The sequence below is a fragment of the Medicago truncatula genome, chromosome 1 (assembly GCF_003473485.1).
Source record: "Medicago truncatula cultivar Jemalong A17 chromosome 1, MtrunA17r5.0-ANR, whole genome shotgun sequence".
Classification (NCBI taxonomy): Eukaryota; Viridiplantae; Streptophyta; class Magnoliopsida; order Fabales; family Fabaceae; genus Medicago; species Medicago truncatula.
Genome location: NC_053042.1, coordinates 26,479,212 through 26,505,130, shown reverse-complemented (window position 1 = coordinate 26,505,130; position 25,919 = coordinate 26,479,212). Strand labels below are relative to the sequence as shown.

The window sequence follows — 25,919 nt, the reverse complement described above, 5'->3', positions numbered from 1 at the left end:
ACAGGGCATTAAGCCCCCAACTTTATATGAATGATTATACATTCAACAGAGCATCAAGCCCCCAACTTGAATATGAATGATTAGACATTATATGAATGATTATACATTCAACAGAGCATCAAGCCCCCAACTTTATATGAATGATTATACATTCAACATAGCCTCAAGCCCCCAACTTTATATGAATGATTATTCATTAAACAGAGCATCAGACCCCCAACTTTAATGATTATGCATGGACTCAGCAACAAATGCAACAACAACCAACAACTTCAACGACATCGATAATGATGAGATAAAACCGCAAGTGCACGGTCTTACCGAAGTAGTATAAAAGAGTATCGTTCCGACATGGAGTAGTTTAATTTAATTAACCTTTAGAGATGATTAGAAGAGAAGAGAATTGTAAGTTGAGGGTTTTCAAGCGTTTGAAAGATAATAATAAAAAGAGCCTTGGGATCGTTGGTTTCCTCTAAATGACAAGTCCTTCTCAAACCAAAACTATAAGCTTATAATGTTATGTTAGACCTAATTTCTCAAGACAGTTTCTCTTATGTTCCTCTAGCAACCAAGCCTATTTCGCTGACTTGATTACTATTAGATTTTGGTTCCTCTAACAACCAAGCCTATTTCGCTGACTTGATTGTTATTAGTTCCCTTGAAGATCGAAACTATATGTCTCAAAGATTGCAAAGCCTATTTCGCTGACTTTGCAATCCTTGTCTGAATTCACTTGTTCGAATATCAAAGCTCCACTTTCGTTTTATGAATTGATATTTGGAATGATGGATGGACAATTATCAAACCCTCCACTTTCGTTTCCACAGTTTGATAATGGTTGATCCATGTTAAGACGGTGAATTCAGATAAGAAATTAGGGTTACATAAGATTAAGGCTTAGAGCTTGGTTTGATTAGGATTATGTCATTTAGACTTATCCAACAATCCCAAGACAAGGAGAAGTCTACTCACTCATGTTCATCGTAGACATAGGGGAGAAGAGAGAAAGCATAAAAGTAAATGACAAGAAAGTAAAGGAAAAGAAAAGAACTTTAATTAGAAAAGCAATTGTCACTTATTATATTCCAAGTAAAGATGAATATTTGTGATGGATGGCTACTCTATTTATAGCATTCGATCGACTTAAAATCTAAGCTATTACATTTGGGCTAAAAATAGAGTAGCTTAAAATCTAAGCAAAAGCAGCAAAAGGCACTCTGGAGGGTGGCACGGCCGTCCCAAGGCTAGCACGGGCCGTGCCAAGGCTAGCACGGGCCGTGCCAAGCTTCTGACTTGTGGGAGACATATTTTTGTCTCTCAATCTTCGTATTTTTGCATCCAATCGGCTCCAAGTCCCTTTCTTTTGCTCCAAGATTCAATCCATCCAATATTCTTTCCTGAAATATAATAAAATGCAATTTAAAGTAAACTATCCTAAAAAGGAAATAATACTAATATAAAATCATATAAAATCTAAATAAAACTAAACTAAAAAGCATATTAAAATAGTCAATAAATGACTCATCAGATAACAACTTACAACTTTAACGACCTTGACGACAACGTCGGCAACGACAATAACAAAGACTTTGCATCATAATATCATATTCATCAACATATACATTCATATAATAATTCATCAATCATGAACAACATCATATAACATCATATTCATCAACATATACATTCGTATAGATATTAAATCATCCAACAAAGATATTCACGTCAAACTAAGTTAGATCCATCACAACATAGGTTAAATAATCTTAAACACCTTAATTGAACTCATAGTACACAAGTTTTGAAGTTTGGAGACAATCCATAAGTTTTGGGTTGACTTAGAAATAGTTATGCGGAATTTTCATAAAATTTCACCAAGACCTCCTTGGAGTATTTTCATCATATCTCAAAAACCAAAAATTATTTTGAAGTCAAACCAAAGCCACTGGAAAGCTAACACAATTATCTAAAACTTTCATGTTTACACCGAAAGCAAATTCAAAACAGAAATGTGTGAAAAAAGACGCAAGAACGCAAAAACTGAAGTCCTGACAGCACGCAAACGAAGGCACAACAAAGCAGTCACCCATGAGGGGCTGTCTTGCTGCGCCCAGGCGTGGGCAGGCAGTAGCCAGTGGCCTGCGCTGCAGGTCTGTGCAGTCCTGATTTTTTCCCGGTTTTACCATTTCGCAAGTAAAAACTCAACTGTTAACCCGATGCCAATTCCGTTTTCGCCTACGCGTTCTATTCAACAAATCCTATTATATTTTACTGAAAAATCATATTTTCAAATCTCCAAAACAGCTTATCCCATAATCACTTATTTTCCAAAAACACTTAAAATCACTTCCTATCAAAATCTCAATTTGATAGGAAACATTACCTAGGGTTACTCTACAACCTAAACATCAACTTTCACATTAATTCATCGAATTACTTACACTTTCAAGAATCAAATTGCAATTCAAAACCCTATCTTCTTTTCAAAACCCTAACCTCTTTTCAAAACCCTAACTTCTATAATATCAAAACTATCAACAACGACAAGCTAACCCTTTTCCAGAATCTACAAGCTTGCTCCTCTTCTCTTTCTCTGACTTCTCACTTTCTCCCTTTTCTCCCAAAAAAGCAGTTTGCACGTATTCTAATTTTTCTAACTCTGACTCTCCCCTTTATATAAATCCTTAACCTACTTATTTTCCCTTATTTCTAATTCTGCTTCCCAAGCCTCATTATTCTAATTAATTATATTTCTCCACTAAATAATAAAATAGGGGCTACTAATAAATATCAATACACAACAAAAATATCACTTATCAAAATAAATCGATTAAATTATAAAAAAGACTCTAAACTCTATCAAATAAATAAATAATAAAATATGACGTTACATTATTGCCTTGGTATGCCTGGTTTATGTGTATGGCTTGCTAAATGTTATATGTTGGATATGTTTATGGCTTGCTAAATGCTGGATATGTTTTGTGCTTGCTACATGTTATAAGTTTCACGGGGAGCTAAAATCAACTTAATCAACATGTGTTCTTTTGACATCATCAAAAAGGGGGAGATTGAAGCCTCTAACTAGTTTTTGATGTTGTTAGCTTTTAGCTTATAGATTAATTGTGTTGTGCATTATATCTTGATCAGCCCAAACAAATATATATATAAAATTTTGAAATTGTTTTACTAAGATTTTGCAACTTGTTTACAATATGAGTAAATCTTATTTTGTACTATATATATTTCTTTAGTTTTTATGGCTGTCCCTTTTTTTTTTTTCGTCATCACCCTCATTTTCGTTTCTCGATGTCTCCTTGTTCTCTCTCGCCCCTCGACTTTAACCTCTTGTCATTGTCGTTACTATGTAAGTTTCACTTACTTTTTTTCTCATCGAGCACATTCGTGAATAAATGATCATGTGTGTTCCTCGATGTTCATACATATGTTCATTGTTCATGTTTATATATGTAGATCTATTTTTTATAGTCTTTTATTGTTTAATGTATTTCTGATTGGTTTCTGTGTTATACTTTTTTATATTTTATCAGTCATGTTATTGATGTTGTTTTATCAATTTATAAAACTTTAAAATATTACAAAATAATTTGAGACAAAGTATAATTGTTTTACAATGGTAAATTTGTCATATATATAGACAAATTATTATGCCCTAAGTGTGTATCAAAAACAACTTTTTTTTTTTTTTTTTTAAAAAAAAGTGTATAAAAAATGATATGATAAAAAAATGTTATTTGTGCACATGAAACATATGATACCTGATTATCATGTCCATATTTTATCATATCTTCAATCTGATTGTTAATTAAACCATTCTTATTGGTTTCAATCGAATGATAATAGTTTCTCATCCAGTCATCCTCTATGCAACAAAAATGGGAGGGCAAGGAGACTCTAAATAGTAAATACGACCCTTGGTGGTTCCATGGGTCATTTTGTGTTTTAGATTCCAACTGCATCGGAATAGACGCAGCTACTTATAGTATAAATTTATATAAATCAATATAATAATTCTATCCAATTCATCTTTGCCACGTGATACAAAAACACAATTTTATTGCTTGACCCTACTCATTTCTCAACTTTTCTATACATTAGAAAGAACATGGAATTTTTATGGTACACTAACAAATTTTAGTGTACCAGTACATTTGTTTTACAAAATTTATAAATTAACGATTATTTTTATGAAATAAAAAATTATTTGTCAATATTTATATTTTAAAAAACATCATTTCATAAGAAAAAAGATCATTTCATTGTTTATAAGGATGATATTAAAATTTTCACATTTTGTCATAAAAAATAATAAATATTCATTGTTATGAGTAATAAAAATTCGTAAAAATTAAATTTTATTTCGTCAAAACTTTTGGTAAATAAAATTTAATTATTATTGCTGTCAATGATAGAAAATAATTATTTTTCTTCAAAAAAAACAACTCATTTATTATTAATTTAACGACTTGGTGTACCGATACATCCAAATTTATTGGATGTACCATAGAATTTGTCTAAAGAATAAGTGTCGGACCCGTAAAGTTATTGAAATTTGAGTCTAACTAATCTTTACAAAATATTTGTACGATAAATGATGTTTCTCTTTATAAACTTTTATAAGAGTTTTTTTTTTGGGTGGTGTCCGGGGGTTAAACCCGAACCTTGCATATATTATGCATTGTTCTTACCAACTCAGTTAAGCTCGCATAGATGCTTTTATAAGAGTTTTAATTTTCATATGTGAGACTTGAGTTTTTCTATGGTAAAAAGTGAATGTACCTTGACCAATGCCATGAGTTTGCATTTATATGGAAAGTTTTCAATTTTGGTCCTTGTTTTAGTGAATGAAATATGTTTTATCATTAAAATCAACATTAATTATGTGCAAATTTTTACATGTTAATTAAAAAGTTTATAATAGTAAATTTACATTAGAACTTGTAATAAAATAATTGTTGTTTTTTAATAAAAATTTACTACTTTTAACTGCTTTTACATATGCAATATTATATATGTTAGACAAACTCATAAGTATAAACTAAAAAAACACCTAATTTGAGACGAAATGAGTATATGATTAAGACATCAAATTAAGTAAACCATCAATTGGAAGTTGGTGAGGTGGAGAGCGTGACAACCTGTGAATTGTGATTATCAATGAACGAATTGATTTTATTTTTGGACCTTTTTAAGCAACAAAGGTCCTTTCAGCAATTAAGAATGAGTGCATGAATGTATAAGCTCATTAGGATTACAAGAAGAAGACAAAGTTTTTGCACTTTTTTGACCAAATCCACATAGGTTATTCCTTTGCCAGGTTGAATAGGCTGAACATTACTGAGGAATCTTGCTTTCCACCGTTTAATTACAAAGCTAAACCCATTAATTTGATTCCCTAATTTTGATTATGACATTTTAACTGTTGTGAGAAAATCATTCCTTACACATTTGTGACAGTTAATGCATCTTTTTCTTTTTGGCACTTAATGATATTCATAATCCTCATCCAATATGGTGGTTAATCCATTTCGGATTGCTCCAAGCACTTATTATAAGGCTTTCAAATGTTTGTACTGCATTGAAATTGACTCCAAGTAAATGGTTCATACTTTTATCCAGCTTACTTTGTTTTTATTAATTTGTCTTTAATTAAGGCTGTTTTACTTCGCCGTAATAGTGATTGGCCACTTAATTTATTAGTTGGGTCAGGCGCGGCGTGTCTTAATGATACATAATGTACTACCTAGGCCAGTGTCGACACGATTTGTGAAGCGTGTCACGATTCTCTTGGCAGGAAGCATGTTTTTTCTGGTGTTCAATGGTGACATGATTTTGAGAAACTGTGACATGATTTTTCGCATGTTTGACACGTTTTCAGAATAAGTTTGGTCGTACCTTGGGTCGTACGCATCGACCGTAACACAATTTTGCCAATCGTGACACGATTTTGATAGCTATATGGTACAATTTAAGTGTTTCTGTTCAAATTTTGAAGGAGAGTTTGAAGAGAGAAACTTGGGTTTACAAAGGAGGTAACTTTAGGATTTAGTGTCTTTGTAGTGAGGTTCTCTTGGGTTGGGAAACATTGTAAACACCTTGGGTAGTTACATTTCACCATTGGAAGGATCAAAAAGCTTCCTTTTGTGTTTTTTCTCTTAGGATTCATTGAGAGTGTGGGTGACTTGAAAAATGGTTAGAAATTATGTCTTATTCTTTGTGAGCTAAAAAGCTAATTTCTTGTAACTCATTTGTATCACTTTCATCTTGGTGGATTGGAGGGCTACTCTCTCCCCCCAGAGTAGGTCATATTGGACCAAATTGGGTTACCATCTTGTGTGTGTTTGTTTTCTTTCTTGCTTTCTTATCTTGTTGATTTGATTATGCTTGTGGTGATGTTTTACATTTAGTTTTAAGACTGTTTGTTGTTGTTGTTGTTGCTTAAGGACACTTTATCCATTGATTACCATTTTCTTTGCTCCACACATCTTTGTTTTCATATATAAGAAAAGATTCTTTTTTTACGTTCATTGAATAGTTAATGTATCTGATTTACAATGAAGACCATATACATTAATTATTCAATGAACCCCAATTTTTTTTATTTTTTTTTATATATAAGATTGAAGGGAGTATTTAACTAAACTAACAAGCTAATACATCAATGAGATTAAGATTCATTTAGATGTTCAATGTGACACTTTACATAATCTAAATCTAACTATATATGATATTATTTATACCATTATATCTAATGTTGCCTTGACTAACAATCTTTTTCAAACAGTAGTAAATGTGTCTTTTAGTTAAATAAGTGATTTCAATATTATTTTCATCTTCTTTTTATGTTTTTATGATTTTATTGTCCTAGCACAATGTTGTTTGGCTTGATTTCCCGTCTTTAATTTATGAGGTGTTTTGTATTTTATTTTCCGTTCTAATGCGATGTTTATTTGATTCAATTTAAATTAATATTTGATTTAATACAGTGTAGATTCAATTAATGACTTTAGTGTCATCAAAGTTACAACCCTAAACGTAAGACTACATTTGACCCTTGGTTTGATTTAATGTAATTAAGCTTAATGATGGTTTTAAGTTGATGTCAAAACTTAGTAGAATTCGTGTACCTAGGTAGCTCATATGATTGTAACTTCACATTCATGTTTCCAAAATATGCATTCACTCATTTTATTATTTAGTTTTTGGAAAAGTAAATCTTTTCACTCCTTTTAATTTTTTTTTGAAAGTGAACCATTTCTTTGTCAAGAGTTAAAAAGTGAAGAGTGACTCGTTTCACTCTAATAAGTGAATCGATTCACTCTGTTATTTTGATCACATATTTGTTAACTTTATTTTCTCACATGTTTCAAAAACCTATATAAGTCAAACACCTCATCACTTCTAAAACATGAATTTTTCATAATCTCTTCTCTTTAACCCTATTCTTTTAACATCTACTTCTTTGACATTCTTTGTACGTTAGATTGTCATATTCAAGGGTTTTGCAACTGAGGAAAATTGAAAGCTAAATGAAAGAGAGGATCTTTCAGCTCCAATTAGGGTATTGGGGGTTCCCTTCATCTAACATCTTAAGCTCAATTGATGGTTTGTCAAAAATCAATTGAGAATCAAAGGTTGAGTGCTCTAGATCAAAGGAGACCCAAAGGGATTTTCGAAGAGGCTCATATGAAGATCGGGGAGACTCTTGAATTGATAGGCTCATCAGATTGGTTGAAGAATAATGTTTATCAAGGAGATTTGGAGGTTTGAATATTGGGTGTCATGGTTGAAGGGCTACACCAAGAATTTTCGAAAGATTGGGTTTCGTAGTTGATATCTTAAGTCTCAAGGATAAGAGTTTTACTTTTTCCACCCTATTGCCTTCTCGCGCGCCCTGCAAAAGTCCCAATAATACCCCAGGTTTGGATTTCGTTTTCTGAACCAGATTGTTAGTGTTTCCGGAAAATAAAATCCGGACGCATATGCTATGAAATTTTGTGTTTTTCTTTGATGTCAAGGGTCTCTCTTGACCGTTAAACGACCTCCGCATAAGCTGCAATGCAATTGCAGGGGTCGTATGAGCGGACAACAATGACCATGACACCACAAACACTCCTAAAAGCTACCTAATAAACTAATTTTTTTTGAAGAAAATGTAAGAAAGGAGGTGAAGAAGAATGAAGGAAAATGTTGAAGATCCAAACCTTTTTATAGCCTTAAATAAGTCATAGGTCTTAATTACAGTCAAATAAAACGTGTTCCACATTCAATACCGTCAAAAAATGCATTCAAACTCCACTAACCGGCCTAACTTTTGATGAAACATCACCGACCAAAATGTTACTAAGGGTTTCCAGATTTTATAATCCGGAAAGCATGAAGGTGGTCCGGATTGTAAAATCCGAACTGCATCAGGCCCTTTATTTGGATCGTTTTCGTTACGAATGCGTTAAAAAAAATAGAACAAATATACATAACATAGCCTTAAAAAAAAAAAATAGAACAAATATACATAACATAGCCTTAAAAAAAAAAATAGAACAAATATACATAAGATACATAGAAGCAACATAAGATTTTTTGTTGTGCTAAGTGATTTTCTGTCCACAAATATTTTATGAAACCGCTGAGCCATTCTTTCGAGCGCTAAGCAATTTCAAAACATAAAATCAGAGTGAAATTGTTTTGAGGCAGCTTCACAAATTTTGGAAGGGATAAGCCATTTTTACATAAACATTTAAGTGTAATTTACATTCATTTCTCAAAAAATCGCTCAATGTGTGTTATAACTAGTTCAAAAAACATTGCCAATACATAAACACTCAGATGACTTAAAATGAATGACAAAGGCGAGAAAATTGGGTTGCCTCCAAAAAAACGCTTGACAACACTTGATTTATTAGGGAAGCAATAATGAGACAGAGTACGTCATCCTTTAATTTGAGAGGAATTCCATGAATTTGAAATAAATATATGTTGGATCTATTTCCTTCGAGTAAGTTAATCTTTTAAATAGATTTCAGTTATCAAGACTTGGATTGTGTTTGGATGATATGAAACGAAAGGAATCACAGACTGTTCTTTTAACAATACTAAAACAATTATGCAGCTTCTGGAAGAAATCAAAATTACTTCTCAGCATGGCTGAAAGCTAAAAATGTATATTTTCCTTTTGGTTATCATATGTGGTGGCATCAACCTCTTGTCTGTTTAGGCATTGGTTGACTGTCTTTTTTATATATATATATATATATATATATATATATATATATATATTCAAGATACTTTGTTGTATTTTGCTTTGATCTTCTTTACACGCTTTGTGCTAGAGAGTAGAGCTCTTCCTTAATGGTATTATATCTCATTTTTGTTTGTTAAAGAAAAAACAATAACTTGGTCCACAAAAAAAAAAGTATATGTCTTGTTAAATCAAAATAGTAAAGTATGCATATGTTTAAATACACAGTTGATTCCAAAATTACACAGTTGCAGTGATTCCAAGATCTGATTTACTGGGAATTCTGGAAGTTAAAGTTCCACATTGCTTTTAAATAAGTTACACTTTTTATTTACTCCCTCCGGTCTCATATATAAGAAAATATTCTTTTTGTAGGTTCATTGAACAACTAATGTATCTAATCTTCATTGTAAAGTAGATACATTAATTATTCATTGAACCTAAAAAAGAATCTTTTCTTACATACGAGACCGGAGGGAGTATTGTAATATCTGATACCCCACTTTGCAAGATGCAGTGTCAGGCAATGGGACAAGACTTGTAAGACCGTAATATGTTTTCTTTTTTGGGAAAGGTAGATTTGGCTATCTCCATTTCTATTAATCTTTTCTTCCGAATCACTTTTAAGAATAATTTCAGATCTATTGTTTTCTGAATTTATGCCAGTATCTTTATCTAACATTAAAAATTACCCTATTAAGATGCCCATTACAATATTCTATAGTTTTTATTTAACTTAATTAATTATATTTTTTTTTATTAATAGCTTGTGGCACACTTGTGACTCATTCAAGCTAGCTAGGTTGCATAATATTTCTTCTTTCCTTTGATTCTTTTGTGCTTAGATTAAAATCATTAGAAAACAACATTAGACAAAAACAATTTTGTTTTATTTGTAAGGCTTTGTTGTTTTCAGTGTTCTTTACTTTGATTGTGTCAATTTGATCACTATTTTCATATCTATCCCTTCTCAAGAATATGTATTATCTTGCATGGTAGCATTTAGACAAATTAGATTCAAATCTTATTCTTGAAGCCTTAAAGAATATAAGAAGAGAATTTTATACCATTATAGCTAGAATAAAAATTTAGCATTAGTATTCTAATTCTTACTTTTCCAATTTCTGGTTCTTGTTTTCTTCATTAATTCCACCATTCTATTTTGTGCTTCTTATTAAGAATGAACCTTTCATAGAGTTTTTTATGTGTGGACAATTTTTGAGTTAGTTTTAAATGAATGAGAATAAGATTGATTATTTAGGAAGTGTTCAACAAAACCATATACTAAATGGTGATTTTAATTCAGAGTTTGGAAATTGTTCTAGTCAATATTTTGATATGAGAAATGCTTCAAATATTGGAAATTTTAGTCAACCATTGGTTATGGAACAATCATCATACATAGTCCAAAGTCAAAACCAAAACCAAGGACAAGGAAAATCATCATCATCATCATCATCAAGCACAATTATGAGAAGTTTTGAGTCACCAACTTCAGCTTTTTATGCAACAGAAATTTGCATGGGTTTTCCACAATATGATTACCAAGTTGGAAATGAAAGTAGTAACCCTCTTTTGATATCTCAATTTTCTAATAAGGTTAATGATTTGGAATTTCCTTTGTATCAAAGGGAAAATCATTACCTTGATTCAACAAATCAATCTAGCCATAATTTTGAGTTGTCAAATTTAAACACTTTGCAACCAATTCTTAGATCTCCGGAAAAATCGAATAGAATCGAATGTGGGAATTTTCCTAGAGAAAATTATCTCTCAGTTGAGCAACATAAATTCTTCATTGATGATGCTGCATCAGTTAGTATGAGTCCATTAATTCATTCTAATGGAAATCAGGATCATAAAGTAAGTATTGGTTTTATGCATACCCTATAATTTACTTTTATTTTTTATATTTTCATTCATTAGTTGGTTAAAAGTTTGTCGAATCTTTCGTGTTTTGTAGGTTTCTTGTGGTTCATATGATTTTCCGGGTTCACAGCTGAATTTCTCTTATCAGCAAGATAAACTGTCTCCAACTATGTCAACAGGAAATGTCTCAACTAATTCCGGAAACCCTGCTTGTAATGGATCATCGGTTTCTAGTAAAACACGAATAAGATGGACTCAAGATCTTCATGAGAAGTTTGTTGAGTGTGTGAATCGCCTTGGCGGTGCCGAGAGTAAGTAAATGCATTATGAAAGTTATTGAAAATGTATTTTAAAAATAGAGTGAATATTTTTTTTAACATTCTGTAAAATTTCAAAACATTGTTTTCGGTGTTTCCAAAAATGCGTTGACTTCCATGATCTTTTCATATTATCTCTATGAGAATTAAAAAGAAAAATTTATAACTTAACATCGATCCAGCGACCTACATAAAAAGTTAAAATTGAAAATGTTGTTAGAAAGTAATCGGCTGCGAAAATTTGATTGTAATCTTGGCTGCTTGATTGTAGAGGCAACACCGAAAGCGATATTAAGGCTGATGGATTCAGACGGATTGACAATCTTCCATGTTAAAAGTCATTTGCAGAAGTATAGAATTGCCAAATACATGCCGGAACCAGCTCAAGGTAATTTTGTTACCATACTCATAGTGTTTTATCTATAATGTAAATTACACAGTGTATGAATTTAACATGATTCATGTAATAAATTGTGTACAAATCTTTATGACATAGTGCTTAGAACACAGGGGATGTGCTTATAAACTAATCTACTGCACTGTTGGATAAAGAACTTAACTAAGTGCTTATAGCATAAGGACTTATCATAGAAGTGCTTTAATTCAAGCCACTTTTATAACAAAAGATGAAATAAACTCAGACTGTTTTCAGTTAAGCTGTATGTTGTTTCATTAGCTATCGTAGAGAACTTATGAAAAAAAGCTCAAAACAACTTATGGACAGGTTATAAGCTGATTCCATAAGCTATCTCGAACAGTTTCATAAGTACTTGTGGCAGTGAATAGTTTGAGATAGCTAAAACTGAAAGGGAAAATATGACTTTTCTATTTGAATGCATTTATATCCTTTCATATGTTAGAAAAGTTGAATTATTAAATGATAAATAGATGATACTTTCTATGTTACAAGAAAAATTATCAACTTATTCACCAGTTAGTCTTAATCTTCACTTCAATGGATACTGAATATGAATTCTAAACAAACTGCTATCATGTTTCAGGAAAATCCGAGAAAAGAACTCATGTAGAGAATGTGAACCTTGATGCGAAATCGTAATGCTACTTACTTATTTTTCCGATTGTTATGTTCTATAATTCCAGTGCAATCATTTCTTGCTTATTTTCATATTGTAACAAACTATATTTCTTTTCGTAATTTGCAGTGGTTTGCAAATTAGAGAGGCACTTCAGCTGCAGCTAGACGTTCAGAGGCGTCTTCATGAACAACTAGAGGTATATCCTTTAATTTCCTTTATACATTATTTTGTGACTCTGCATAATTCGTAGCTTATACTTGAGAACCAGGTCTTAAATTGTTGACGTCGCTCCATGAAACTTGATATTACGATGTTTGACTCTTTCAAAACAAATAGTTAGTAAAGTGAGAAAATCAACAATCCATAATTCAACCTACTCATAATTTGATATCGAGGTGTTATAATCAGGGACAAATCCATGTTTGGATTTTAATAGAGGCCTTATATGAAATTTAAAGTTCATTCAACAAATATGTACTCATCAAATTTATCCGATATTATGGAGAATTTCAGTCTATGACAATAAAAAACTTTGGATTCAATGAGTTACTCACCTTAAAGAAACATATCTGATATTATGGAGAATTTCAGTCAAATGCGACTGATGAGACGTCAATTATGGCCACGCCGCTGTCTCTAAGACAAAAAAAACCTCGATGTTGCAGTCCAGATCGCATCCATAGATATTTTTTAAAACCCTGCTTAATATTTGTATTTTCTTCATTCTATCCTTTGAAATCAAATTTTCTCTTCATTCTATTCTCTGAAATCAAATTTTCTCTTACATTAATTTCTGGTTGCAGATACAGCGAAAATTACAGTTGCGAATAGAGGAACAAGGAAAGCAGTTGAAGATGATGTTTGACCAACAACAGAAGACAAATAGTACTTGCCAATTGAACACTCAAAATTTGGACAATACACCAAACAATGATACACCAATTAGTCCTAAAGATATTGAGGTTACCATTTTTGAAGGGTCTCATTCTCAATACTCATAACTGACAGAAAACCAAACCATACAATTTTGTAATGGGAATTAAATTAGTCTTGTTGTTTTACAAATCCAAATTCAGTAAATAAAAGTATATATGATATGAGTGTGATACTACTTTTGCATATCTTGAAAACCACATTATTTGGTCATTTCAATTTTTTTTTTAGGTTTGATCATTCATGTAATTTCAAATTCCTTCATATGTAGTCCTTATGTCATAGCACTCTTAACCCTTTAGTGATGACATGGCACGGTTTGAGTCACCGGTGCATTGCCACGTGATTATTTGAATATGACGTGGCGCCTTTGGAGTAATGATTCAACATTTTAATTCGTTTTTAATAATTACAAATCAGAAAAACGAAAAGGAGCATGGACTAAAATGCAGCAGTGTTAAATCTCTTGAAAAAAAAAGTTTTATTTTTTATCCATTATAGTCCTACAAATCTCGAGATAGATCACTCCATTTACACCAAATTTTTTTGAAATAAAACAATGATGGTTAAATATTCATATCTTCAACTCCATATTTATCTCTATTTAATCCACAAACTCAACAATTATATTCAAGGCAAACAAAATAGAAATCTCATCCCTCTCCACCTCTGAAGCATAGATACTTCAAAATGGATGTTGTACCGGTATCTATACTCAAAAGATAATTTAGTAATAATTACACATGAAATGTAGAAAGACGATATTTCCTATGCTACATAAGATAGATACTTCCTAAGTTAAATATTTTGAATTATTAAATAAAACATGCTAGATAACTTGCCTTCATATTTTAGAAAACCTGAACAACTAAATAATAAATAGAGGATTCTTCCTATGCTATAGACATTTCTCAGAACATCTTTAGACATGAGTAAATGATTTGTGATTTCTACAGCTTATAATCAGCAAGAGAAAATGTCTTCAACAATGTCAACAACTTCTGGAAACCCTATTACTAATGCATCATCGGTTTCAAGTAATACAAGAATAACATGGACTCCTGATCTTCATGACAAGTTTGTTGAGTCTGTGAATCGCCTTGGTGGTGCCGAGAGTAAGTAAATGTGTCCGTTTACTTTCGGTGTTTTCTGTTTCTGTTTTTACCGATAAAATAAACATTAGGGAGTAAATGCGTCCATTTACTTTCGGTGTTAACTGTTTCTGAAAAATATGCAAACATTGTTTGCAGTTTTTCTAAAAATCATTCACTTTATCACAAAATAAAAGAAAATTTATAACTAAATGTCATTTTAGTCGCTCACGCAAAAAGTAAAATATGAAAATGATGTTCGAAAGTAAATGGTCACAGCCCACAAAAAATGTAAATTTTTAATATCTGATTCTCTTGGTTGGTCGATTGTAGAGGCGTTACCAAAAGCTATATTAATGCTGATGCAGTTAGATGGATTGACAATCTTCCAAGTTAAAAGTCATTTGAAGAAATATAGAATGGCAAAATACATGGCTGAACCAGCTCAGGGTAATTTTGTTAAGCATAGTTACAGTCCTGTTTTTCTACAATGTACTACTTAATTAAGTGCTTGTAGCAAAAGCTATTATAGTATAAATGCTATGTTTAAGATAAAGTAAAACTGTATTCAAATTAGTTATAAGTTGTTTTCATAAGTTATCATAGAGAACTTACGGAAATAAGGTCAAAACAGCTTATAGACATATTATAAAAAAATTGTTTGCATAAGCTCTCGCAAGCAGTCTTACTTGTGATTGTGTCAGTAGATATGCTCAAATAATCCGATCAGAACAGCCTTCATAATTTTTTTTACAGATTATCATCAGTTATTCTTAACCTAAACTTCAATGGAAATTTAATGTTTTTGGAAACTCGGTATACGGTCCAAGACCGAATAGTCCGGGGGACTAATCCACCGTCCACTAGCAGGGGGGAACTTATAGCTAGAACTTTTGATTAGCCCACTGAAATTGGCATAGGGAAAGATTTGAACCTGAAACCTTAAGAGGAGCACGCTCCAAGGTTCCAAGTCTTCGCCGTTAGGACTTAGGAGCACACTCCAATGGAAATTATGAACTTTCACATTATCAACTTTACTTCCTTTAGTGGATCTAAAGTCTAACAAACTGTTATCATGTTTCAGGGGAATCTGAGAAAAGAACAAATGTAGAGAATATGCATCTTGATGCCAAATCGTAATGCTACTTCTTTTTCCTGAGCCATTGACATGTTCTATAATTTCAGTACATTCATATCTCAGTTACTTTCATATTCGAATCAGTTGCATTTTACTGTATAATCAACTATACTTCTTGTTCTTACTTATCAATTACTTGCAAATTAGAGAGCCACTTCAGCTTCAACTACATGTTTCCAAGCTTCTTCATGAACAGCTAGAGGTACATTCTTGAATTTTTTATATACATCACTTTGCGACTATGCATAGTTTATAGTACACACTCAAGAACAAGGTTTTGAATCGTTGCGGCTGCGCCATGAACCTCAGTTTCGAATGTCATTCATCACAATTATCCAATGTATATTTAAACACATTATGGTTACTGAATTTGATATCAAGTATATTTCAACAATGTTTTAACTACATCTAGCAATGTTCAATGAGGTACAACACCTTATCATATTTATTAACTATTCATTTAACGTAATTAACCACGCATTTATTTTCTGGATACAGATTAAGGAAAGCAATGAAGATAATGTTTGACCAACAGCAGAAGAGAAGTAGTAGTGGCCAAATGAACACTCGGAATTTGGACATTACATCAAACAATGATAAACCAAACAGGCCTAAAGATACTGAGATTTCAATTTTTGAAGGGGTCTGAAAATTCCTTATTCCCTATGGAGCACGGACACAGACACGGTGTTAGCCGATATTTGTGAAAAAGTATCATTTAATGCAGTCAAAGGTTTGACCTAGGAAGATGGACTTAGCCTTATAAAAATCTATCGGAGATGTGTCCTCAGCAAGAATCGAAGACGCTAATTTCAGTTCGATGGATAAGGGAAGTTATCGAAGCGCCACCAACTTTGTGGATAAGGTCAAAAAGATAGCAACGGCTATATTCGATATTCAAATCGAATGGCTACGACTAGGTAGTTATAAGTCTATTTGTATAAATAGTGGTTTTTCTTAGGAAAAACGGGTCACAATTCAATCATACTAAAAACTTACACTCAATACTGTCCGTATGGAAGCAACAAACGAGTCACAAGTTGCAAAGTATGAATATGTGCACCAATTTTCATTAAGTCTTTACAAATTCAAGACATTTCTTTAAACATTTTTGCAATTTACTTAACCATTTCGAAGTATTTTCCTTACTGAATTTCGATTGGATTCAATTGTGTTGGATTCGGTCATTTGCATTTCGTTCTATTATTTTCCTTTATCGAAATACTTTACGAACAAGTATTGCGTTTGAATCATACAATAAAAAGCACAATATGCTCTTAAGATTTACTGGTTGATCTTGCAAGTAAACATTTTTGAAACCAGCGATTGTTTACCAAAAATCAGTGTAAACAAATTGGCACGCCCAGTGGGACTTTTTGTGCTTTTTTACCTTGAACTTTTAAATCTTAAAAAACTTTTGGTCTGTGTTGTGCATGCGTTTAAGGAACAACAAAATACTTCCTGAAATGACGCGTCCTCTTCCCGTTCTTGGCACAGCGGCATCGAACGCCGCCTCCGCTTCAGGAACAGCGACCAATCAAACAATACCGACAGGGTCTACGCAACCTAGCCAGACTAGTAACATGGCTCAAGTAATAGAGCCTGTATACACCCTAGCGGATGAAAATGTGACTTCACAAACGTCACAGGCCAGCACGTCGAATACCATGGCCAATACTACTTCACGAGGCAGCCCGGCAGTTACAGCGGCTGCTCAAACTACGCAGGCTGCGGGAAATATGTTTTCTCAAAGGTTTCCCAATCTGGGAAATGGTGGAAGAGGATCCTATGGGATACCAACCTCTTCGGCTCAAAATTCACAGACCAGTACTGTGGTATTTCCTGAGAATTCAAACATGACTATACCACCATTGTTTAACCAAGGGGAAAATATCTCTTTTGGGAGATCCCAACAAGCGTTTATTCCATTTAGTTCGCCTCAACAATCGTTGACCAACGCTTCGATAAATGCGTTAAGGCAAACTATGGCAGATACTAACCACGACATGGTTAATATGGTCACTCAACAAGTCACGACGGTTATCAATCCTTTGATTCAAGAAACCAATAGCAGTTATCAAGCCCTATCACAACAAATGGGGCGAATAGCAGATTTTCTGGGCGCACCCCAAGTGCGCGTTACGCCAGCAGTCCGAAATACGAATGCTAGGCAAAGAGAGGCACCTGTCGAAGAACAGAAAAACCAAGTGCCTGAAAACCAAGCGCAAGAAGTGCAGCCTGAAATACCAGAAGAGCCTGTTAGGATTCCTATAATGGTAAATAGGAACCAGAATGCGGACCAAGTGGTCATGCAGGCCCGTCGAAACAATTACGAGGGTCAGAATAACATAGCCAACATAGTCGAAGCATTGTTGGCCCAAAATGGTTTCAATACTGGATTACACCGTCCCAATTTTGTCTCGGCTTTATCCGAATTCATATTAGAAACGGAAATGCCTAGAAACCACAAAGTCCCCAAATTCACCAAATTTGCTGGGGAAACGAATGAGTCCACTGTCGATACATTATGGAGGCTGGAGATCTGGCAAATAATGAAAATTTAAAATTGAAATATTTCCCAAGTTCTCTAACAAAGAATGCATTCACATGGTTCACTACTTTGCCTCCACACTCCATAGTTAGTTGGAATCAATTAGAGAAGGCATTCCATGAGCAGTTTTACATGGGCCAATCTAAAATTAGTCTGAAAGAATTGGCTAGTGTTAGACGAAAAACCCATGAATCAATAGATGATTATTTGAACAGATTTCGACTCCTTAAAGCCAGATGCTTCACCGCTGTGCCAGAACACGAGTTGGTCGAAATGGCCGCGGGTGGCTTAGATTATTCTGTTCAAAAGAAATTAGATACACAGTATCTTAGGGATATGGCGCAATTAGCAGATAGGGTTCGCCAAGTCGAGAGACTTAAAGCTGAAAAGGCCAGAACAAATAGGTTCCCTAAGAAAGAAAAAGTCGCTTATGTCGATACTGGAGATAGTGAGCCAAAATTCGATTGGGGATCCGATTCTGTTGAAGATAACGAAATAAATCTTGCAGAATTGAAAGATGGGCCACCTTATACTTGTAAGTTATTAAGGCCATCAAATGGAAAAAACGTAGAAGAATCTAAAAATGATAAATATCCCCCGAAAACTTATACTTTCGATGTATCCAAATGTGAAGAAATATTTGATCTTCTAGTTGCTGATGGCATAATTTTAGTGCCAGAAAACATGAAACTTCCTCCTCTAGAACAGAGGAAGAAGAGAGGTTTTTGTAAATTTCATGGTTTTTTGGGACATAACTTATCCCGTTGCACTCGTTTCAGGGATTCTGTGCAGAAGGCTCTCGATGAAGGCAGACTGAAATTTGGAGAAAAGGCTAAAATAACTACCAAGCCTGACATCGAATCTTCAAAGAAAGCTGATTCCATGTATGCTGAAGTGATTGGCATAAACATGGTGGATGTTGCAGAACCAAGCAATGGGAAACTATCACTAGGAAAAGCTTTGCTTAATGACATTGAGATGGTTACTGAAGACCATGTTCCAAATAACAGTATGGTCACTGAGGACCAATTCAATGAAAATATGAAAGGGGCATATCCTAAAATGAAGAGGATTTGGTTGATTTTCTTAACCGCTGCAAAATTTCCAACACCAATGCAATGCTTTGTCCCAGATGCAGTCCAGTCTTCGATAAGGAAGCTACAAAGGCAATCGAGCGTTCTCAGCCACAGACAAAGTGGAGAGGCAAGTGGAAAGATAATCGCCCTAAATTTGCTTTCGACAAAAGGGGTGTCCCGCGCAAAGACCATTATGCTGGAAATTCTCAAAGGAAAAACTAGAGGGGAACTTTCAACCCATCTGCGAGGTCCCCCACTGATACCTGGGTCTTTTCAGGTGGCAAGAAATCTGGATATTCTGCTCCTCCAACCAAATGGGTGAAGAGAAAGATCCCTGCTCCTCGACATGATGCGCCAGAAGTGCCTAGCAGGTATTCTTACAATAATAACTACATAGGTAAGCAACCTATGACACGAACTTAATGGCGTAGATATCAACGCTAGAAAAAAGCAACGGCGTTACAAGACATCACCAATGTTGACAAAGGGAAAGGAAAGCAGAGAGCTGTATTTGAAATGGTTAAAAAACCAGCAACAGAGAGAATCTCACCCCCATTGTCAATTCTAAAGAAAGATCATCCCAAAGAGGATGAAGAAATGACTTCAAATTTCACTGGATCTGACCCCAATCTCGATATAGTATGCAATGTGGTCTCAATCCTACCTGTGGAATACGACGTTCAGTCAGAAGTTAATGAAGTTGAAAGTGACATCGTCGACGAAATGGCAACACACAAGCCACTATGTTATTATGTCATGAATAATGGTTGTGTAGAAGAACAACATGCTGTCTTCGAAAAACCAGACGCCTCGATGAAGTTGCATCTTAAGCCTTTGTTCATTCAAGCTAAGATCAATGGCGTTGGAGTAAATAAGGTGTTAGTTGATGGTGGAGCCACGGTCAACCTGCTCCCTCAATCATTCCTGGGAAAGATCGGACTCTATGATTCTGATTTGAAACCTCACAATGTTATTCTCACTAATTATGAAGGTACATCAGGGAACTCTTTGGGTGCTATCGAATTGGAATTAGTGGTGGGTAGCGTAAGCAGAACAACAATGTTTATGGCGGTCCCATCAAAAGAAAATTTCAATGTGTTGTTAGGCAGAGAGTGGATACATGGCGTGGGTGCAGTCCCTTCTACGGTGCATCAAAGGATCGCTATATGGAAAAATGATGGATGTCGAGAATGTTGAGGCTGATCAAAGTTATTTCTTGGCAGAAGTAAACACTATCACCAAGAAAAATTTCGATAAGCAACTAGCACATATAGCCCCAATTATCTCCCCAGGACCCAAAAGCATGATTTCGAACGATGAGATATATTCCATGAAACTGCAGCCAGAAGCAGAATTCGTGTGGGAAAAAGAATTTAGGGACCATGATTTTGTGATGGTCAACCAACAGTAAATTCATGTAGAAAATGAAGATGTGCTCGAGACTAGAGCTCACGCATACAAAAAGGTTACTGATAGCCTTACACCGATTTTTTCTAAGTATGCTTCCCCGCCAACTGGGTGGGATGTCAAAGAATAAAATCATGACTGAACCCAATATTTGGGAGAAAATTACGGCCTACTTGGCCGAGAATAAGCTTCAAACGGCCAAAGAGGCCGAAAATTTGCAGCAAGAGGTGATCGAGAAACCAATGGAAGGATCCACAGATGATGTTATTGAAGACCAAAGATTGGATTGCATCTATGATGATGAACCATTGGGTTTCGAAGAAGATCCCATGGGATCCACTACCAAAATGAAAGCACAAGATCCCCTCGAAGAAATTGATTTGGGAGATGGCACCGTTAAAAGACCTACTTATGTAAGCACCAAAATCCCTAAAGAATTCAAAAGTCGAATTGCAGAACTATTGAAAGAATATAAAGATTGCTTTGCATGGGACTACATTGAAATGCCTGGTTTAAACCGGGAAGTGGTGGAATTAAAATTACCAATTCAACCAGACAAAAAGCTAGTGAAGCAAATTCCTCGTAGGTTTGTTCCGCAAATCTTACCAAAGATCAAAGAAGAAATCGAGCGATTGCTGAAATGCGGCTTTATCAGGCCTGCAAGGTATGTAGATTGGCTAGCAAATGTAGTTCCGGTTAAAAAGAAAAATGGAACCATAAGGGTATGTATAGATTTTAGAGATTCGAATCTCGCTACCCCTAAAGACGAATACCCAATGCCGGTAGCAGAAATGCTAGTAGATTCAGCGGCGGGTTTCGATTTCTTGAGTATGCTAGATGGATATTCTGGTTATAATCAAATCTTTATTGCTGAAGAAGATATCGCTAAGACCGCATTTCGATGCCCAGGGGCATTAGGATGTTATGAATGGCTAGTGATGCCATTTGGTCTAAAAAATGAGAGCGATGAATTTAATGTTCCATGATTTCATAGAGGATTTTATGCAAGTTTACATTGATGATATTGTGGTAAAATCTTCTTCGGAGGAAAGACATTTGGAGCATTTACGCCGATCATTTGAAAGGATGAGGCGATATGGGTTGAAAATGAATCCATTAAAGTGTGCATTTGGGGTTTGTGCAGGTGATTTTCTAGGTTTCGTGGTGCATAAAAAGGGAATCAAAATCAACTAGAACAAAACCAAGGCAATAATCGAGACCAAAGCTCCTTCTACAAAGAAAGAGTTGCAGTCACTATTGGGAAAAATCAACTTTCTCCGGAGGTTTATATCAAATTTAAGTGGTAAGACACAAGCTTTCTCACCATTACTCCGACTAAAGAAAGATGATGTTTTCAAATGGGAGCCAGAGCACCAAAAAGCTTTCGATGAAATCAAGTCATATCTGGTGAATCCTCCGGTTCTTTCTCCTTTATTGAAAGATACGAGAATGAAATTGTATATAGCAGCGTCAGATGGCACTATAGGCAGTATGTTATCACAAGAGGATGAATATGGCACAGAAAGGGCCATTTATTATCTAAGTAGGGTACTTAATGATGTTGAAACAAGATATCGTCCTAGTGAAAAACTATGTCTTTGCTTATTCTTCTCATGTACAAAACTTAAGCATTATATAAAGCCTTTTGACGTTTATGTTTATTCCCATTTTGATATTATTAAACACATGTTATCGAAACCGATTCTACACAGCAGAGTTGGAAAATGGGCCTTAGCATTGACAGAATATTCACTGACTTATCAGTCGTTAAAAGCTGTTAAAGGCCAAATTATAGCTGACTTTATTGTAGATCATTCAATAAAAGAAGTTTTGACAACATAAATGGCAAACCGTCCCTGTAAATTATATTTCGATGGTTCTAGTCATAAAAATGGTACCGGAGTTGGAATAATGATAGTTTCACCCAAACACCATGTATTTAAATATAACTTTCGAATCAATCAATTTTGCTCTAATAATGAGGCTGAATATGAAGCCTTAATTACGGGTCTAGAAATAGCACTCGAACTGGGGGCAAAATCCATCGAAATTAGAGGAGATTCTGAACTGGTTCTTAGACAGATGACTAAAGAGTATAAATGCGTCAAGGAAAGTTTGGTCACCTATCATGCAATGGCTAGCACGCTGTTGAAACGTTTCAATCATGTGGAAATTCGGCACGTACCTCGAACGGAAAACCAAGATGCAAATGATCTAGCGCAAATGGCCTCTGGATACAAAGTACCAAAAGATCAAATGCAAGAGCCGATAGAGATTAGAAACAGACGAAATTTGATGGACTCATTCTCTAGCAAATCGTTAACGCCAAAACTTGGGGGGACTGAAACATACCAAAAGTTCATAAAAGGTACAAATTTCGTCGAAATTTTTGTCATTAACGATTTAAATGAAGATGATTGGCGAAAGCCTATAGTGAAATATTTAGAAAATCCAGATGGAACCACTTGTCGAAAGGTGAAATATAGAGCCTTGAGCTATGTAATAATGGGCGATGAATTGTTTAAAAAGACTTCGGAAGGAGTTTTGCTGAAATGCCTGAGTGAAACAGATGCGTATTTAGCTGTTTCTAATACACATAGCGGAACTTGTGGAACACATCAAGCTGGTCATAAAATGAAATGGCTTTTGTTTCGACAAGGGTTATATTGGCCAACTATGCTCAAAGATTGCATAGAATTCGCAAAGGGATGTCAAGGATGCCAAAATACGCTGGAATTCAACGCGTCCCGGCAAGTGAACTTCATGCAATAATCAAACCTTGGCCATTCAGAGGATGGGCCTTAGATGTGATAGGGGAAATCAAACCCACCTCATCGAAAGGATATAGATACATCTTGGTAGGAATAGATTATTTTACAAAATGGATAGAGGCAATCCCCTTGAAAGATGTTACTCAAGAGGAAGTTATAAGTTTCATCCAGAAGTTCATTATCTATAGGTTTGGTATTCCAGAAACCATAACCACAGACCAAGGATCCGTGTTCACTGGTCGGAAGATGGCAAAGTTTGCCGAAGATATAGGTTTTAAATTGATAACTTCAACACCATATTATCCACAAGCAAATGGTCAGGTTGAAGCAGCAAACAAAAATATCATTGCCATTATCAAACGTAAAATAAAGGCAAAGCCAAAAACTGGCCTGAAGTTTTAGGCGAAGCTTTGTAGGCATGTCGAACGTCTCCCAAAGAATCGACAAATACCACACCTTTTAGGCTGATATTTGGCCATGATGCTGTGTTACCAGTAGAGATTTTACTTCAATCAACCAGAATCCAAAGACAATGTGAAATACCAGTTAATCATTATTGGAACATGGTCATGGACGAATTGATCGATCTCGATGAAGAAAGATTAACAACGTTGGAAGTCCTTGCAAGACAAAAGGAGAGGGTAGCAAAAGCATATAATAAAAAGGTGAAATCGAAATTTTTCACCCAGGGAGATTTGGTGTGGAAAGTCATTCTACCAATGGATAAAAAAGATAGAATTTTGGGAAAATGGTCACCCAGCTGGGAAGGACCATGGCAGATATTGAGAGTCTTTTCGAACAACGCATACGAGATCGAAGAACTAAATAAAGATCGAAGGATCTTGCGAATAAACGGAAAGTACTTGAAAAAGTATAAACCGACATTACAAGAAATTAAAATCATGCAAGAGTAATTCGAAAAGAAACTTTAAGCATAGCATTTCATATTAAGAAGGCCAACTGATGGGCGGTTTACATAAATGTGTCTTCAAAATAGGCTCTAAGAGCGCAAAGTAAACCATTACAAAAAGAAATGCTACAAAAAGAAAAACTCTGAGAGAGTTTGTTAAATCGATGGGACGTTCTACATAAATTGGCTAAAGCCAAAAACGTCAAGGAACCACCTTATCTCGCTATCGAAACGACAGCGAAGGCAAAAATACTGAAGATTGTACAGTTCATCCTCAGCAGGAAGAAACCCTCGATAGTTGTTCCTTACCCCATCCCCAGGGCAGTTGCGTCAATTGTTGCAGAATCGGCGACGAATTAATTGAGGGGGCAACAACCTTTTATACCAGCCCGAGACAAAACGAAAATGGGTATCTCCTCCCATAATGTCTCTGCAACATTTCGCAACATTCTGCGTCCTTAAAAGAGACCAGAAGTCGTTGAAGAGTTCCGTGGCATCTGGGGTAACACCATCAAGCGCCCTCAGCATGACATCAAAGTAGAGCGCGCTCACAGAGCCAGCATCCATAGCATTTCCAAGCAAATGCTTGATAGTTGGAATGTGTGGCTCAGCGTTTAGCATTTGCTGAGTGCATCGCAAAACACAGAACATGCGATTCCCATGATCCCATAAGCGAAACATAAAGTCCAACTTCGGATGGGTGGGATCAAGATCAGTAAGTAGCTTGATGCAGTCTTCCCCAAAGGCTCTTGAGACCTTACGATCCCTGCAAAGAGCAGCAATCCTCTTGTTTTGTCTCTGGAAAGAGAAAAGATCAAGCATACTATGGCTAGCAGTTCTTGCAGCAATGTCTATGATTAAATCATCACTCAAACAACTTATGAATTCCATGATGAATTTTAGTTATGGAAATATGTTTTTGAGAAAACACAAAGGAAAGTAGATGAGAGATGAATAACACAAGACAAAGGGACTATATTTATAGTGAAATAAGGAAGTTGAAAAGTGGTTTTTTCTCTTTGAAACTCAAACGACGGTTCTTTCTTGTTTGATCATCAAAGATCAGATGAAGACACGTGGCATAAAGGTGCTGCCGCAATTCAAAGAGCCGTGAGAAAGAAGTTGTGAAAAACTGTTGTTTTATCTTCCCTAAAAGAATCTCATAATTAGATTTTTTTAGACGCTTTACGGTTTCCAAGACAAATTAATCCTGTCAAGTTAAGAAGAAACTTTTTAGCTTCTCATCATTATTGTTATCTTGAAATTTGTTCCATCAAAGGAATAACTAAAAAAAAATATATATATAATAGAAAGTTGCTCAAATAAAACATTTGTTATATTAATGTTAAACGGTTTTCTGGACCGTTACAAAACAAATACATATGAAGTTTAAAAGGAACAAATTAGAAATAAAATGTTTATAAAAAGTTCGATGCAGACCGGTTCACATTTTGAAGCTAGAGGTGAGTTGATACAATTGTTGTTTTAAACCACCAAGTTTTTCATCAAGGACTTTGCCAGTGTCAGTGAGAACTGCTATTTCTTGCTGAGAAGATTTCG

The 25,919-nt window shown here is 34.6% G+C and overlaps 3 protein-coding genes across 3 annotated transcripts; all 3 read left to right on the top strand.

The window, feature by feature from the left end:
- The first annotated feature begins 10,043 nt into the window (after positions 1 to 10,043).
- On the top strand, positions 10,044 to 13,615 carry LOC25483506 (myb family transcription factor PHL5). Its single transcript, XM_013612202.3, has 6 exons — positions 10,044 to 11,122; positions 11,223 to 11,439; positions 11,717 to 11,833; positions 12,447 to 12,498; positions 12,609 to 12,678; positions 13,286 to 13,615. The coding sequence occupies exons 1-6, from the start codon at positions 10,493 to 10,495 to the stop codon at positions 13,481 to 13,483; spliced, it is 1,284 nt and encodes a 427-aa protein (XP_013467656.1). The 5' UTR covers positions 10,044 to 10,492; the 3' UTR covers positions 13,484 to 13,615.
- A 788-nt stretch (positions 13,616 to 14,403) lies between these two features.
- LOC25483505 (myb family transcription factor PHL5) lies at positions 14,404 to 16,293 on the top strand. The gene is made up of 4 exons (XM_039830594.1): positions 14,404 to 14,530; positions 14,840 to 14,956; positions 15,591 to 15,642; positions 16,143 to 16,293. Exons 1-4 carry the CDS (start codon positions 14,404 to 14,406, stop codon positions 16,291 to 16,293), a joined length of 447 nt encoding a protein of 148 aa, XP_039686528.1.
- Positions 16,294 to 22,520: 6,227 nt separating this feature from the next.
- LOC112418575 (uncharacterized) lies at positions 22,521 to 23,851 on the top strand. The gene is made up of 2 exons (XM_024774978.2): positions 22,521 to 23,251; positions 23,338 to 23,851. Exons 1-2 carry the CDS (start codon positions 22,521 to 22,523, stop codon positions 23,849 to 23,851), a joined length of 1,245 nt encoding a protein of 414 aa, XP_024630746.2.
- The last annotated feature ends 2,068 nt before the right edge of the window (positions 23,852 to 25,919 follow it).